Genomic DNA, 18,326 nt, shown 5'->3' on the forward strand with positions numbered 1-18,326 from the left:
TTTTATTATATTTCTACTCATTTCTTCTCTACACGAATCAAAGCCCTTGAAGCAACCATGGCAGGTTAATTTGAAAGGTTTCCTGTAAGCTCCTGTTAAGGTCTTCCTTTGCTTTCTGTTTCATGCCCAGTTACAAGGAGAAATGTCAAAGCAATACAGAGAAAAGCTAAGCAAACTTACATATATACACATGCAGCCTTTACTGTCATTAGTGCCCAACCACTAGTTCTGACCAGTCACAACCGAGTGTGTCACATTGTCGAAGATTCCCCCACAGCCTCCAGGACAGGTATTAATGAATTGATTTGGGAAATGTACAGATTATTTGCCACCTTCCCTTGTGTTTATTTTTATTTGCAGGCTATATATATATTCAGATGATTATGAACAAAGTACAAGCAAGGTGATTGTGCAGGGATGGTTTTATTTGGTTTTCATGCAGCTGCCCCACTTATTTTAATAGTGTGGGAATGGTGTGTAATTATGCATTGTTAGAAGATTCAGGTTTGTTTATTCTTACCTTGAAATATCATTCTAAGTATTTTTATTTTTTACTTCCTGGAACATAGCAACTGCATCACCATAGCACCTGGGCTGGAATATTTTTATGGCTGTCAGATGTTTCCTGTTTTCCCTCTGTAAAGCACAAACACTGGATATGAAGAGGGCAGAAGGTTACACAGTGATAAAGTTTCGGGGATGACATCAAGGCTCAGCACTCTATTAGCATTTCTCCCTAATGACTGGTTGGTACCCAGGCATCTCCACTGCTGAAGAACCCGAGCTCTTGAAATTTGCCAGGACTTAGAGTTTGTGGAGCCAAACAAATAATTCATTGAAAGATGAGATCTGATCTTTGGTCAGTGTTTTGAGCTATAGTCTATTTATGTAATTTTCAAGATGTATATTACCTATAGTCCCTAGGCAGACTTACATCAATCTACCATTTTTTTCTTTGATGTGGTAAGAGAAAATTCAAAAGAGAGTTAAACTAATATTGACCTAGTTTCAATTCTGTTGCTGTGATCATTGTCTAGATATAAAACAACTGGGGGAAGAAAGGGTTTATTTGACTTATAATTCCAAACTAGAGTCAATTACTGTGGGGAAGTCAAGGCAAAAGGAACTTAAAGCAGACAGTCTCATCCACCGTCAATAGCAGAGAGAGTTTGAATATGTACATGGTTCTTAGTGCTCAGCATCCCTTGCTCCACATTCATATAGCCCAGAATTTCATGCCAGGGAAATAGTGCTGCCTTTGGTAGCTTGGTTTCCCAGTATTAGTGAACAAAATCAAGTAATTCCCTCCATGTATACCCACAAACCAAGCTGATCTAGGCAATCGCTCATTGAGAAAATTTTCTCAGCAGATTCTAAGTTGTGTCAAGTTGTCAATCAAAAGTAACTATCCCTATTGTTCACATTGTAATGAAAGCTTGACAATGTTTTAGGCAAAGATTGACAATTTAATTCCTTAATGTCCTTTCGCTTTTGTTTTTAACTGTAGCTCCGGAAAGCCGTGATGGATCACATATCAGATTCTTTCTTGGAAACCAACGTCCCTTTGCTGGTTCTCATTGAGGCTGCAAAGAGTGGGAATGAAAAGGAAGTGAAGGAATATGCCCAAGTTTTCCGTGAACATGCCAACAAGCTAGTGGAGGTAAGTCACAGACCTGGGGATTCAGGTCTCGTAGTGCAAGATGTAAATATATAGTGTGTCTTTACACATGGCTCTTGAGGTTTTAACAGACTGCTGTTTTGAGGTTTCCTTGGAAAAGTCAAGCACTGGCTTTCTGAGTATTCCCTCAGAGGAAACAAATTATTAGCCATCTTTCCTTGCTGTGTGTCATGACTCTTCATACTCTAAAATGTGTCTGCTAATTTTGCAGAGCAATAAGCAGAGGCTGGAACTGTAGTAGTGAGAGCTCCCTGACATTGAATGGCAGGTTTGATGAAAAGGAGTGGAATTAAAGTCTACAGATGGATAATTCATAGCCTGTTTCCTTTCTACCCTCTTCCCTCCCCATTCCAGTACATGCAGTGAAGCCCAGATTGCCTGCTTGTTGCGGGAGTTTTCCTGGAGAGACATGAACAAATATCTGTTGACTCCAGATAGGGTGCTAAGGATATACTGTCGAAATTATGTCATCTAAGCTTTGTTTGGTGAACCAGTGAGACATTGGAAATTACAAAAAAAAAAAAAACATGCGTAAGGAGGTACCTACAGGAGCTAGATAAGCTCTAATAGCTGAATAACTGAAAAACTCACCTCAGCATGGATGATGACCTCAGAAGGTTGCAGACATGAAGTACCTCCCTCAGCTGAATGTTCAGCATTTTATTCTCTAGTACTTCCAGACAGCACAGCAATGGGGACAGGATTATATAAAGTTGGGTGAGGCGGGTTAGTTTCTGGATGCTGAGAGGAGGGTCTAATGACCCTCTTACCCTTTACGAGGGAATGTCCAAAAGTCAGTCTTGTAGGGATGTCATGAAGGTAATAACAGCTGTTCTGATTTCAAAATAGGAATGGCTGTGTCGGGTCGAGTCGGGGAAAGTCTCACAATACTGGCCATATAATGAATTTGTGGGGGAAAAATCCAATTTTTTTCTAATTATCTGTTTAGATTCCTTGTGGAAGATCTTGGACAAGTACTAATGTAATTTTAGGATCATAGATATGTTTTATGAAGTAGGGAAATCTGTGGAAGTTTGATTATAAATCCTAAATTATACCCAGTGATATTAAAACAGAATACAAAGGGGAAGTGATATTTAGGCTGCTTGGATTTAGGAAGTCAATGACTGTAATTTGGAAAAAATAAACAGAATTAGTGATATTGTCTCAAAGTAAAAAAAAAACCACAAGTGTTGATCAGGAAATGTGTGAAAGAGTCTTGGAAGGGTAGTGATCATGGTGGGTCTGGACTGGCTGTAAGCAGCAGGTCAAAGCCCACAGATAGCCTTAGCACCACTGCCACCACCACTGTGGTGTGTCCTCTCTCTGACTGTTAGTACCTATGAAGTCACCAAAGCATATATAAATGCAGGCTGAAATGAAACAGGTCCAGTGTTTCATTTGTGTGTCAAGGAGAAGATGAAGAAGGAGTTGAGGGTGAAGTGGGGGAATGGAGGAAAGAGGAGAAGAGAATTGCTGAATAAATGCTCTAAGGGTTTAAATATTAATGTGAAAGGAAATACTATTAGCACATACCCATGCCATCCTATGTGAGATATTGTAGTCTTTATAAATACTTGTAGGATTTAAAGAAAATATATTCAGCAGTGTCCTGTGAACACTCTGCATGAAAAGATTCAAGTTACTGCCAAATGGTAAACACTTCCTGTGTTCAGTACTGTCAGTGTCACTAATTCTGTGCACGGCCTCATTTGTAGCACACTTTAGAATGCAGATGTGACATTCAGTAAGCTTGAGGCCAGGGCACACGAACTCCCTTTCTAATCATTCTTGCTTCTCTTGTGACAGACCATAGTCAACATTTTCTCTTGCTGGTTTTGGGGTCACTGTAAGTGAATCTAGCTTCTATCTTTGATCCCCTACTTGTGGCAGGTGGAGGAGACCTTAGGTCACCCAGCTGCCCAAGCCAGAAAAGGGATGCTTTCCCTGCTTTACTCGTTCTCCTCAATGACCGTGGGTGGGCTTTGCAGCCAGCAATATCTTGGAATGCCTTAATGTCAGAAAGACAGGGAGCAGGGATTAGGGTGTGGAATTGCAGTAAAGCAATTAATGTGGTATGTGAACTTCAAGTAAAGTCTTTGTTTCTATTTTGAAAAAAATGATCTTTGTGAACTTAGAGACTTTCTTAGTTTTTCTTAATTTATGTGCATGACATATTGATTTTGTGTTCATTGATCTTTATAAATTCATTTGCTAATTCTACAAGTTTCTATTCTTTCAGTCCCAATACTGGAGGGTCCCTGGAGCTAGCAGGCAGCCTCATCATATTTTTTTGAGCAGTTATATATATACATGTATACATGTATTTTTACACACAGGTCTGTTTACATAGGTATATGAAAATATGCAAAAATGTTTTAAAAGTTGTTTTAAATAAAACTTATATTGAATATGTTACACTGCTGATAACAGTTATATTTTGTTTTTTTTTTTAGATGTACTTGTATCTATTCCTTGTATCACACACACAACTAGCATTTTCTTTTAAAAACAATTCAAGGAAATAGCTAGTAAAGCAATGCAAACCTGGGGATTTATTTAAGGCAATTTTTTTTTTAAAATAAAAGACCGAGATTTCTGTTTCTTTTTGACTTGGTTTTGTTTGTTGTATTTAGGGACTGCTTATTTCATTTAACTTACTGATATAAAATTGAGACTACACTTAATATCTTTATTAAATATGTGGGACATGCATTACTGCTTCTTCTTTATTCTTTTAGTCCTCATATTGCTAATGAAATCGATTTTCTTTCCCAGATCCCATTCTCCAAACACAACCACGTCCCAAGTTCATGTCTCCTTCTAAGAATGACCAAGTATTAGGAAACTGATCTGGGTGATATGAGGAAGGCGGGCTCTTTTCAGTGAGCATCTCTTTTCAGCATAGTTTAAGTTTTGACCTGTGTTGTTTCTTTCAAGCTTTTTAAACAGCTCCCCCATTGTTGTCATTGAGATAGGACTCATTATGTAGGCCAGGCTGGCTTTGAACTTTGACTACACAAGCACCTGTATGTATCCAGAATTCGGAGACTGCACTTGTGCACCACCATGCTAGTTAAATTATTCGATTTTGCATTTTCTTTTATATTTATTATCAGTTAGGATGTGGGTCTCTTAGGGGTTACTCCATTGTGTCAAATAGCGGAGATCCAGGACTTAAATGATTTAAATAAGATTGTGGATTAATTTTTGTTGCTGCTGTGGCTAACATTTTAAATGAGAGATTTGTTTATTCACTGACAGCATTGGGTTCCCATATTTCAAGTTAATACATATGTAACATGAAAAGGCCTGGCATGCTTGTTAAGGTTTATGTCCTGCCTGGTCCCTCAGATGTTTAGTCCCAGAGAAAAATCACACACAGATCTCTGTAAGTTATAAAGCTGACTAGCCCATTAGGTCTAGCCTCTTACTGGCTAACTCTTACATCTTGATTAACCCATTTTTCTGATCTATGTCAGCCATGTGGCTCAGTACCTTTTTCAGTGGGGTAGCTCACATCCTGCTGCTTTGGTGGTCTGGGCAGGAGAGGAGGGAATCAAGTTCCTCCTCCCCAGAATTCTCCTGCTCTCCTTGCATCATTTCCACTTCCTATCTGGTTTTCCTGCCTATACCTCCTGCCTGGCCAATCAGTGTTTATTTAAAACATGGTTGACAGAATACAAACAATTCTCCCGCACCATACATACATAAGTTGAACTTACACAAAGATCTTATATTTAGGAAATTCCACGGCCAAACTTGCAAAGCTAACTCTGCCTGAACTGAGAGCTCCTTGTGTGTCTGCAGTTCTTTCATCTGGAGCCTTCTTCTGTGCTTCTGCCTGTGGCCACCAGTGTCCATGCCACCTGCGACAGCAGAGTAGAGCTAGAGAGGGACATGGCAGTGTGGAAGAACCCAGCTGACCAGAAAAGACAGGAACCCCTTCCTCCACTTAGCTCTATGACAATAATTTCAGTCCTTTGGTGTTTCTTGACTAGGGATCTTATACTCAATTTCCCACCTGTTTTTATTTCTTAAGTAGTTGTGATGTGAGATTCCCCTCTGTATGCTGTGAATATGCTTTATTAGCATTGCATAATAAAGAAGCTGCTTTGGTCTATGGCAGGACAAAATAGAGCTAGGACGGCAAACTAAACTAAATGTAGGGAGAAAGAAGGTGGAGTCAGGCAGATGCCATATATCTGCTGGAGGAGAAAGATGCCAGAACCTTATTGGTAGGCAGGCCATAGCCTCGTGGTGATAATATGTTAATAAAAGTGGGATTATTTAAGATGTAAGAGCTAACAAGAAATACGCCTGAGCCATTGGTCAAGCAGTGTTATAATTAATACAGTTTCTCTGTGATTATTCAGGTCTGGGCAGCCAGGAAACAAATGGACAGTCTCCTCTTACATAGTTGTTTGCTACTTTTCCTTAGTTTTGTATATGGTTTTCATGGCAGTGAGTGTCATGTTAAAAACACTTTAAAAGGGTATTTTTATTTTCATTATATTAATTCATTCTGTGTGTGTGTGTGTGTGTGTGTGTGTGTGTGTGTGTAGTACAGGATGTTCATGTAGAGGTTGGTGAAATACTTATGGAGTTGTTTGTCTTTGTCAACCATGTAGATTCTGGGGATTTGAACTCAGTTTGTCAGGCTGGACATCAGGCACCTTTATCCACTAAGCCATCTTGCCAGTCCAGAAATTGGTGCTATTAGGTGAATCAAGTTTGTCACAACCTATCACACCATTAGAAAACCCTTAACAATCATTTAGTGAAAATGAAATTTCAGTAAAATATGAATAGGAAGAAATTCTTTAGCTTTTCATAATTATCTTAAGAATGGTCATTTGGGAATTTTTTTTATTCAAAGTATTCCTAAAATTTTGCAAAAATTTGGTTACCCTCCCCCAGGATCTGATGATTGGAAGAATTCAGCAGATCAGATCTGCTGTTTTCTATTCCAGCTATTGCAGCACATCTCACTGAGACTAAATAAAACGAATATTGATATTTTCCCCTGATTGCTAGTTTCCAAACCCACTGTGGGTTAGCCAAGGACTCCAGGGTGGGCCGACTCAGGATGCACAGAGATGATCATAGGACACCTGTTGGACCTCATTTCCAAGCAAATTGAATGGAATTTTGCAGAAATGGAATGCAAATTATGGCAACTCTCTCCCAAAGTAATATGCTTGGGGGTGGTGGTGGATGTAAATTGGGGGCAAAATCTGCATTGCAGCAATGAAAATACAAACTAATTTTGAAAATGAGATGCAAAAACCAGTCCAGCTGTCTTGAGCCTCCACACTCACTTCTCTTATTGCTTGGCCGTTCAGTCATCTTTCCTAACATTCCTCTCCCCAGCTCTACCGGTCGTGGGAGCTGCTGGTTGTGTACTTTGGGTAGCTGCAGAGGCTCTGGTTGAGCCATTCTCCTTTTCATTGGACCCTCCAGTCCATTTTGTATGCAGCAAATAGAGTGAGCTGGTTTCTGAATATCTCAATCAGATCAAGTGTTTTCCCTGTTTGAGATCATGCAAAGCTGCCTGTTTTCCTCAGGCCTAAAGACTCACATTTTGGGAAGGGAAGATGGTTTGGTGGGTAAAAAGCCTGCCACACAATGTAAGGACCAGAGTTCAAATCTTCAACACCCAAATATATGCGGGGTGTGATACAGCATGTCCCTTACCCCAGTGTTGATGAAGTGCTGATTCCAGAGGCTTTCTGGTCCTGTTCACAACATGAAGCTTCAGATTCTGTGAGAGACCCTGCCCTGAAAACAAAGAGCACAACAGAGGATGCTGTCTGGTACTGACCTCTGACTGCTACCTGTGTCTGCACTGACAAGTGTACCTGTACACAAAGATGCATAAAATAAACACACAGACACATGCGCGCATGCATACACATGAACACACATAAGGGATCAAGTTTTTGTTTTGTTTAGACAGGATTTCTCTTTATCTTTGAGGCCTGTCCTGGAACTATCTCTTATAGACCAGGCTGGCCTCAAACTCACAAACATCTGCCTGCCTCTGCTTTCTGACTTCTGGGATTAAAGGCATGCACCACTTCCACCCTTGAAAAATGATTTTCAAGATCATTTTTTTTTCATGTTTAGGTGTGAGAGCCTGTGTGAGTTTATATGTATCGTGTGTGTGCAAGATCAGCAAGAGTTTTACCCACTGAACCTCGTCACCATCCCTAGTGCCCAACATTTTATCAAAACCTATGTAGCTTGGTTTACACACTCTTTCCTCAAAGTGCAGACAAAAGGTATCCCCCTTTTCAAGGTATCTGCAACATGATATCTTTGCTTGGTTGAATACCCTGTGCTTCTTCCCACTGTGTTCCCACTCTCTGTCTCCCTTCTCTCATCTTCCCTTCCTGCACATTTCTAGCTATTGTTCTGAGTGTGTCCCGGGGTGGGGTCAGCTCCTTGCACTTCTCACTGTCCTTGTATTCCACTTACTTTTGAATCTCACACACACAGCTCAGAGAGCCATATGATATGGCTCCTGCTAGTTTACCAGTTCCCTTAGGGAAGAAGACCATGCCTAATTGATTCCTAACAACACCCCAGCACCTAACTGAGTGCCTGCCTGTAGCAAGAATTCAATAAATAGATGGTGCCCAAAGAAGAAATAAAATATTAAGTGTAGCTAGCAATTTTGCTAGCTTGCTAGCCCCTGAGGTAATGTATCTTAATAGTATGTCTGCAGGATGCTAAGGGTCACCTTAGGGATCAACAGTAAAGGGGCATTGGGCCTATTTAATTCTCTGATTTACTACCTAGGAGAATTTCAGGTCTGGGAGAACTGATGTGGGAAACTGCTATCTTCTCTGAGTAGACAGGACTCACTGTACTTCCTTTCTGGTGCTGAATATTTGAGTTACTTTCCGGCAGCTGCAAGGGTGATGTCCAAACTCGACCACCCTTCTTCTCTGGTTCTCTACCTTAAAAATATGCTCATGGTCTTACCCTTGGTTGCAGTGGCTCTGACAGCAGATGATTTTATTGACTGACAAGGACAATATTGAGTCCTTGCGAATGATGAGTTAAACAGGACCATCTCAGTTTTTCCTTCAATGGTCTTGACTTCAAAAACTTTGTAGACATACTCTAATGTGATGAGGTCCTTTTTTTTCTGTCAAGAAGATTCAAGGCTTGGAAGTAAGAGATATGCCCTGGTATGCAGAACTGCTCATGTGACCATTATTAGGCACAAGGGTGGTTGTATAAGTATCCTGAGTGATTGTTCTCATTAATAATCCCTCTGTTTTCACAGTGCCATATTCAGTGACAATGTATGAAAATGTTCTCATAAACTGGGACTGGTTCCTTGGTTAGCAGCATAACTACGGACAAAGTCAGGTATGGTGGCAAACCCGTAATTCTAGTTCTTAGGAGCTGGAGGCAGGCCAATCAGGTATTTAAGACCAACTTTAGCTACATAGTGAAATTGAAGCCAGTGTGGGGTAAGGAAAAACATGAGATGGCATCTCAAAATAAGAAAAGAAACTATCCTTCAAACTTGACTTGACCTTTTCCAAGAATACAGGGGCTGGATTGAGGCCACAGAGACTTGGTTTCCAACTGTGGCTGATCATGAGACAGGGTTTATAATACGAATATTCATAGATGAGGGTTGGGAAGGAAAAGAAAACTGAAAGAAAGAGAAACGCATCCCGGGCTATGCATTCTATTCCAAAAGATGTGGCAGAGTGTAAATGTGTAAGCTGTAATATTGAACTCTCAGAATGCTAGGAATCATGAATATCTAATATCTAATGCTAGGAATGGTGAATGGTCATAGGAGGCTTGGTAGTTGAAGAAAATTTCTTGGTAGTTGAAGATTAGATCCTCAGCCAGGCTCTTGATAGCAGGTCCCAAGTACACACTGGGACACAGGCCACTGGCAAGTGCATGCTGGCCTACACAGGCTGGTTGACAGTGGTGAAAGGAGAAATCCCTCATGTCTGATCTCAAAGCCATGGCGGGGCTACATGGCTTCTGACTGATTCTGCCTGCTTTTCCAGTATTCAGTTTAGTTTTCCCCACCTATCTCTATCCTACCTATCACAGGCCCAAGAAAGTTTCTTTATTAACAATGGTATTCACAGCATACAGAGGGGAATCCCACATAAGCTGTAGAACAGGTTATATCACTATTTATAGTACCAGGTTTCCCATATATCCTGTGTCAGCCATCAATAACTGACTCATTCATGGTTCTCCCACATATCTGATGTCGGCCATATTTTAGATGAGCAGAATTCATATGAGAACTGTGTTGTCTAATCATTAATTGTTTCTAAGGTCTTCCCATTCCTACAGTGTTCTATAGTGCATAACAAGATATATCAAGGGAACAAGAATGATGAATGAGAAGTTACTAAGCCAGTGTGCTTTTCTCATTAGATAGCTATTAAGCAGATATTGGAAGGAAATAAAACAGGACTGTGTTGACTGAATTTTTGTTAACTTGATACAAGCTAGAGTTGTTTGAAAAAAGGGACCTTCAATTGGGAAGCCTCTTCAATAAGATTGACTTGTACATAAACCTTTGCAGGATTTTCTCAGTTGGTGATTGATATGGGAGTTCCCAGTGGGTACCATCCCTTGGCAAGGTAGTCCTGGAATATATAAGAACGAAGTCTGACATGATGATTCACAGCTTCAGTCCCAGCATTTGAAGGCAAAGGCAGGAAGATCTCTATGAGTTCAAGGTCTACCTGATCTACAAAGCAAGTTTCAAGACAGCCAGGGTTATTACACAGAGAAGCCCTATCTTGAAAAGAAAATGTTGCTGGGTGGTGGTATATGAAACTTTAACCCTAGCACTCAGAAACAGACAGACAGTTACTGCATTCAAGGCCAGCCTAAGCTACAGCGTGAGTTCAAGGAGAGCTAGGGCCACACAAAGAAACTCTTTAAAAAAACAAAAAAACAAGCAAACAACAACAAAAAACAAATAAAAAAGAAGCAAGCTATGAGGAGCAAGCAGTATTCCTCCATGGCTTCTGATTCACTTCCTATCTCTAGGTTCCTTTCTTGAGTTCCTGCCTTGAATTCCCTCAGTGATGAGTATGAGAATTTCTCCATAAGATGGTTTTGGGTGTGGTGTTTTATCTCTCCAATGGAAACCCTAACCGAGACAAGTCTATGCCACAGACACAGACAAAGAATGCACGGAAAGAGCAGCGTGCTTGTGTATTTGATGGAGGACAAATAAAGCAGCACAACCAGGGTCAAAGTGAGATGGAAGCCTCAGAGGTGGACCTGAGAGTTAGAAATGAGGATCAGGATTTTCCTTAGGAATCTGGGCTCCTCAGATGGTAATTGAACAAAGACATAACATTATTCACTTTTTTTTAAAAATCACTTTGATATCATAGATATTCTAGAGTAGAGAAAGCAAAAGTGAAAAGAACAGACAGGATGCTATCTCAGTGGCCACAGGGATTAGCACTATGGCTGGAAGAGCAGCAGAGGGGGTGTGAAGAATGGGTGAAATTGGTGATTTCTGAGATTGAACTATCTTGTTAACTATGGGATGACTCCAAGTTTTGACATTTTGTAGTAATACAATCAGGTGTACATTTCAAAAGGCATAGGTTATCCACTCAGACTGTTTCTCAATTGCCTCTGACTGCAGCTGGTTTATGGGCATGGCCCTGAAAGCCCCACACATATCTTGGGTTTAAAGAAATACAACAGAACTTTGCAAATACTGGGGTCTTGAGACAAATGTGAACCAAAGATGAAACCAGGAAATGATGCATCGAAACCTATATGGACAGACTGGACCTGCAAGGTTTTCAGAGTACATGTTCAGCACTGATGTGCCCTTTTTCTTGGGGGTGACATCCCTGCTTCAGTCAATGTACCAAACTAGACATGAGGTAGTAAGTTCTCTCAAAAAATCGACCACAGAAAATCCACAAGTGCTAATAGTCTATGAGGAGCTGTTTTGTTCGGCTCATAAATGTTGCACACTTACACTAATGCTCACCCTTACATGTACAATTCACCCAATATCACTCTTTCTTCAAAGAGTCCTTAACTCCTAAACACTACCTTGTTTTTCTTCCTTGAAAGGATACAGTTCATAAAAACTGAAATGTCCATTTTAGATTGTTCTTAAATGAATTTATTTATTGCTTGTTTGTTTATGTGCGTGTGCGTGTGCGTGTGCGTGCGTGTGTGTGTGTGTGTGTGTGTGTGTGTGTGTGTATGTGCATGTACATTCTATACCACACATGTGGCGGTCAGAGGACAATCATCAGAAACTGGCTCTCTCTATTTCGTGGTGTTTGGGGATTAAACTCTGATTGCCAGGCTTCTCAGTAAGCATCTTTACCCACCAGGTCACCTTGCCAGTCCCTAGCCTCTTAATATATGAATATAAGAGTAGAATCCTTTATTTTATTTATATTTTGAACACTTTATGAATAACCAGTATAGTTGACTTACATGTATAGATGAGGAAAGCTGGAATATGGAGAAGTTCTGTAATAAGGCATAAGGGAGATGCTCAGTTGACAAACTGCTTGCCTTATAATATGAGGACCAAAATCTCAGTCCCAGAAATCACATAAAAAATCAAGGTGTGACATGAGCTTCTGATATCGCGTATTTGAAGTTATGGATATCAGGGTCCTTGAAATTCACTGCCTGACCAGCCCAGCCTAGACTTCTTACTTGGCAAGAAACAGGCCCTGTCTCAAATGAGAAAAATAGTAGACAGCGCTAGAGGAGAAAACCCAAGGCAGATGTCTGGTCATCATATGCAGCACACATGTATGTGCACAGATACACCCATGTGAACTTGCACATGCACAAACACACTAACGTTACATACCTAGTTCAGGTCACATAGCCAGAAAGAAACAGACTCCATGCATGCGGTCTAATGATTCCTTACATAGCATGTAGTCAAATCCACCATGTCAATTTTTGATTAGGTGTGCGGTGAAAAATGTGAGCTCCTGTTATTGGTCTTAGTGAACATCTCTCTCAGTCACGTGTCAGAGAAGAGTTCCTCATTGTTTCTTGAAGAACTGCCCACTCTTGCAGGATAGTTGTTGCTGACTCTGCAGTAAATCATCCAGGCTGCTTCAAGGTGATGGTGTTGGGTCACAGGTTAAACTCATTTACTGATATCACAACTTTTCACTTGCTCAGCCTTTCTGACTCTGATCTACTTTGATTTCATGGTGATTTGTAGTTAATGGAACCCAAAGATAGTAAATGTTTCCATCTCAGAATTCTCTTGTAACTACTGAGTTAACTATGCTCATACATTCTTCCAGATTCAACTCAACTCTTCATAACAGGGCCCAAACTTGAGGGCCTTGATTATTGAAATAAATTTAAAAAGAATATTCATATGAAGAACCAACTACAAGTTTTCTAGCATCTGTATAAAACTAGTCCTATCTCAACCAACCCCTGAAGTTTTACCTCAATAGTTAAGTATGCTTCTGAAGAATCACTTAGAAAAGATGAAGCAATTGTGCTGTCCACATCTAAGGGGAAGGGAAAGACCAACTACTCTTTATGTCATGCACTATGGTATTAGACAAAATTCATGTATCATCTCTTTAAGACATTATAAATCTAGTTCTTCAGATGATAAGCTCTAAGAAACTAAAAGTTATCAGTTACCAGCTGGTGAGTGACAAAGCCAGGTGTAGATATTCTCGGAACCCTCTTTGTTTATTCACATGTTCTCTTGATTTTTCTGTACTACACTATGATTTGTTAGCTGTATAGTCTTCTGAACAACTTACCTTCCCCACAATAACGAGCAAGATGGCATTATGATTTTAGTCTATGTTCCCCAAGGTGAAAATAAAGTAATGAGATGTATTAGAAAGATTCCCAGGAAACTGGTGGGCTGGGCTTTCTTAGTGATGTTGGCAGATCTTTGCTGCAGATAAGTGGGAAAGGGTTTTTGACCTTTTCTTGTACTAATAAATAAGTTTACCAATTCATCATCTAGAAACTAGATGTGTGCACATGTATATAATTTTTTATTTTTCTGTTTTCTGTAATTGTTAACATGTACCTAGATGTTATTCTGCTAACTTTGAAATCTTACCTTGGAGCATAAACTTATCAGATTAAGGTCACACCCCTTCAAAGCAAAACTGAAAAAGTTGTATCCAATTAAAACTGATGTGGTTTGTTTAAGAGCAGGAAAATTTTAATTGCCTTGGCAAAAACACTCTTGCATGTTCATGTATTCCATTTTTGCTACCTACAAGTGCTTTTATATCAGAAAGCCTTGTAGCCAGCCTGAAGCCATAGTTTAGAAGGCTGGTGCATTGGGATATTTTAATTTTTGAACTAAAAACAACTTTTCAGATTGCTCTGACTACATTTAATTTAGGAAAAAGTAGAAACTAACTTCATAGAGCTCCCATGGCCTACTTGAGGGTATTGGATAAGCACTTTCAACTCTTAACTTAAAACACAACACTAAGTCTTTAGACCTGGTGACTGGGATTTCTCAGTGTCTTAGTATTATACTGTGTGAATGTACCCATCACTTTAACCTTTCACCTTCAGATTTTTCATAAGACATAAATTTCATTCACTTATCTTGGTCACTATGAACTTAAGATTTCAGTTTCTAGAACAAAGGAAGAAACAATTACCTTAGTATAAGAAATTTGAAGGTTACAAGAAGAATGTTTCATGATAGTAATAGCTCACTGACTTTAAGCCTTACATGAAACTAACTGTAGCTTGGATTTCAAACCACAAAGGGTCTGAACATATGGAATCCACTACCCTTTGGTATAAGCCTTGATTTGGTCTCTGACCAACAGGTATAAGTACTTTGAAATCCCTTTGGCCTTGCATATATGTGAGCCAATGGACGGAAAAAACAGGTCAATGCTAGACACAAAGAGCAATTCGCACACTAAATAATGCTCAATTGTCTGAGATACTTTGTTTAGATGAGCTGATATCTCCTTATAAGTATGTGTGTATGTTTGTGTGTTTTTCTTTCTGTGTGTTTGCCTGTTTTTACACACTAAAGCATGCCTATTGATCTTAGTGGAACTATATTATGGAATTACTTTTCTCCTTCCAGAGCATTTTCTGGTCAAACCAAGGTCACCATGGCTCAAAAGGTGAGACATCTTGCTGTCCCTGTGCTTCATTTTTCTGCAGGGTCATTAGGACCTGTTTGTGATTGGACATAGTGCATGCGAGTCGCAGCTGTGTGGCTTTCTTTAGTGTGCTCTCCTTCAGTTTCCCTTTTTAAGAAGATTTGTTCATTTTGTATATAGTGTTCTGTCTGCATACATGCTTGCAGGCTAGAAGAAGGCACCAGATCTCATTACAGATGGTTGTGAGTCACCATGTGGTACCTGGGAATCGATCTTAGGACCTTTAGAAGAGCAGCCAGTGCTCTTAACCTACAGGCCATCTCTCCAGCCTCCTCTCTTCCAGTTTCTAACAAGATTCTTTGCCCTTCCATGATGCGGGAGAACTGTCTGTGGTATGTCAATTATGTTTTAAATAAATGCTGATTGGCCAGGCAGGAAATATAGGCTGGAAAACCAGACAGGAAGTAGAAATGATGCAATGAGAACAGGAGAATTCTGGGAAGGAGGAAGTTGATTCCTCTCACTCCTGCCCAGATCACTGAGGAAGCAGGGTGTGATCTGCCAGCTGGAAAAGGTACTGAGTCATATGGCTAAAATAGATCAGAATAATGGGTTAATATAAGCTACAAGAGCTAATAAGTAGCCTGAGTTAATGGGCCAGTCAGCTTTATATCTTATGGAGATCTCTGTGTGATTCTCTTTAGGACTTGTCGGCTGTGAGGTACCAGGCAGGACAGAAACCCCAAGAAACAAGCCAGTGCTTCATGTTACACTTCCAAATCACTTTAGTGTGAGAAAGTCTGTCAAGGGATATTGACACATAATCACATTGTTTGATCTAACTACAGTTCACCTCATCATATGTAAAATACAACACAATGTCTTTAGGGAAAATGATGCTTAATTGACCTTTAATATGAAGTAGAAGTAAAGAAGGTCCTCAAGTTCCCCTTCTAACCAGACTGTTGCTCTTGCCTGCTTATTCTGGAATTGCTTTAGAGTACGAATGTCACACACTCTAGGAAACTGGGACTTGCATCAATATTTTCATAAAATGTCATTTGCCATCAAAATACACTTACTTACTTTCATGGGCTTACAAGTTGTTCTCTTTCATGCTAAAACAGTAGGAATCTCATTATATAATCTCTTCTTAATGTTTTCTTGCATGATTGAAAGAATGAATGCTTTTCTAAATCTGTTGATTGTCCTGTGGATGATTTCCTTAGAGAGTTTACATGTTTGTGTTGTGTGTGTGCGGGGGGGGGGGTCAAGGTAGGAGTTAGGATTTGAGAGATTTGTCATCTCCCCTCACAACATAGCTTCTTGTAGTTTTAAAAAAAGATGAAAGAACAACAAATAGAATCCATTGGCTTTTCTCTTTCTTCCTTCAAAACAATCAGAAAAATATAAATATCAAGGACATAGTAGCATGTGTAGACATATAAGGCATTGAAATCTTTAAGTATATTAAATTTCTCTTTGAAAGGTTTCTTGTAGTTGGAGGAACACAAGGAAATTTGACAGAAGTCACACAGTCTGGGAAGTCAGTAAGATGGGCAAATGGCCCTCAGAACTGGAACATACCAGGAGTGTAAGTTATGAATCAGAGCACTACATGGTCAAGCTCCTGGCAAGCACACTTACTGCCCTCTTAGATGATTGAGTTGGCCCCTCCTTTTCCCATACTCCTCCAATATGATTTCTTAAGATTGCCTCGTTTTCACTCCTTGTCACGACAGTAAGGCTCTCACTCCCTGCCTCAGCTCTGGAGGTACTGGCCAGGTCTTCTTCAAGAACATGGATTGCCCTTTTTTCTTGTCTGCCTTTCCTTCTATTTGAGCATCTATTTCTTTGTTTTTTCCTCTCTCAGTTATTCATTGGCAAGAAGGTGCTTCACCCTCCAAAGTGGACACTGAGGGATGGGAAGATACTTGGGTCTCTTTCTCAGATAGATGCCGAGTGAACAGTGTCCTCTTGTGGGGACAAATATCTATCAGGTATCATGGTAACAGCATAGGTAGGTGAGGACTGCACTAGCTTGGATTGCAAATTTTCCCCCCTCCCCATATTCAAGCACTTTGCAACACATACTTGAAGGCATCTACTTGAAAGAACTTGACTTTTGAGACACTTGATTGTGGAGATCAAAACATCCTCTTTAGCTGAGTGTCGTTTGGTGGTAGATGTCCTATTTTTGGATTACAAAACTACTCACCTGCAGGCAACTCTACAACTCTCCTGTCCTTAGCATCCTCCACATCTTCAGCCTCGGAGCAGAAACTGTCATGACATTTTCCAGGAAATGAGCAGTACTTTAGTTTGTGAAACATCCTGAAGTGCATGTTTGTCTACATGTGACAGGCTTCCCTATGGGGTGAGTGTCTGTGATTTTCACAGTCACAGGCATGGGGAGATGGATCAGTCAGTAAAACACCTCCACATGGATAACACACATATACGAATTATAAACCAATCTTTTCTTCCTTCTTCTTTCCTTCCTTTCTTTTTTTCTTATTTTCTCTCTTTCTCCCTTCCTTCCTTCCTTCCTTCCTTCCTTCCTTCCTTCCTTCCTTCCTTCCTTTCTTTTTTCTTTAAGGCAGGACTTCTGGGTTTCTTAATTTTGAGGCTGTTAATTGCCCTTATCAAAATGAAAACAATGTGCCCTTTGTTGCAGTTACATAAGGAAAGTTTGGAAGGTTGGGCTTCTGTCACAGCACCCTGTCAGCATGCATGGCTGTCTCAGAGTCCCAAAGAGGATAAAAAGCATTAATGGTATTGGGGGAGTGCTTTTTCTACCCAGAACATTCCAAGTGTAAATCCCTAAGGAAAGGGTTGAAACTCATAGTTCTCCAGTCTCTCTTGAAAAGTGTCCTAGTGAAATCGCCGTTCTGTTACCACTTTTGTCAGAAAGGTGTGAGGGAGTTAAGTGTGCATCTGTCCACACGGAGCTTCCTATAATTGATTGCCCATCTTTTCCTCAATGACTTCCAAAAGAGTGAATACTTCATTTTGATCAAGGGAATTGACAATTTTTGGACATTTAGAGTGCCTGCAGCTCCTGTGGCATTCTTTCAGTTTTGTGTCTGATGACTTTGCTTGCTGGGACAACATAGAGACTGATCATCATTTCAAAGGCAGTCATCACCTCTACTTTAAATGAGAATATTACATGGATAGAGATTACAAAGATCAAAGTATCTGCTGAGGAAAATGCAACAGGGATTCCATCCTCCTTGCTTTTGACATTCTACCTCGAAAATTTTTTGTGATGAGCTCTGGTCCTATGCAGGGGTTAGTAACATCAATAGCTCGCATTCAGCACATAACAATGTCACCCTTCCACCCAGTTATGATGAAGAAAAATCATCACTGCATTACCAGCCTTCCCCATCTGAGAATCACTTGTTGACAATCTTAATAATAAGTACTTTATTTATTGTAACATTCAAGTTATGGGTGCTTAATGCCCCATACCTATATTACTTATTTTGTAACACACATTACTTAAT

General features: G+C 40.0%; 1 protein-coding gene across 3 annotated transcripts in view; it reads left to right on the forward strand.

Annotated features, from left to right (window-relative positions):
* Window positions 1-18,326, forward strand: part of Ctnna2 (catenin alpha 2) — a 1,097,293-nt gene that overhangs the window by 858,946 nt on the left and 220,021 nt on the right. For all 3 annotated transcript variants that reach the window (XM_048416544.3, XM_048416545.3, XM_085690683.2), the window contains one exon: window positions 1,508-1,660. In XM_048416544.3, coding sequence (XP_048272501.1) covers window positions 1,508-1,660 — 153 coding nt within the window. The remainder of the gene's footprint in view (window positions 1-1,507; window positions 1,661-18,326) is intronic.

The sequence above is a fragment of the Myodes glareolus genome, chromosome 6 (genome assembly GCF_982192425.1).
Source record: "Myodes glareolus chromosome 6, mMyoGla1.1, whole genome shotgun sequence".
Taxonomy (NCBI): domain Eukaryota; kingdom Metazoa; phylum Chordata; class Mammalia; order Rodentia; family Cricetidae; genus Myodes; species Myodes glareolus.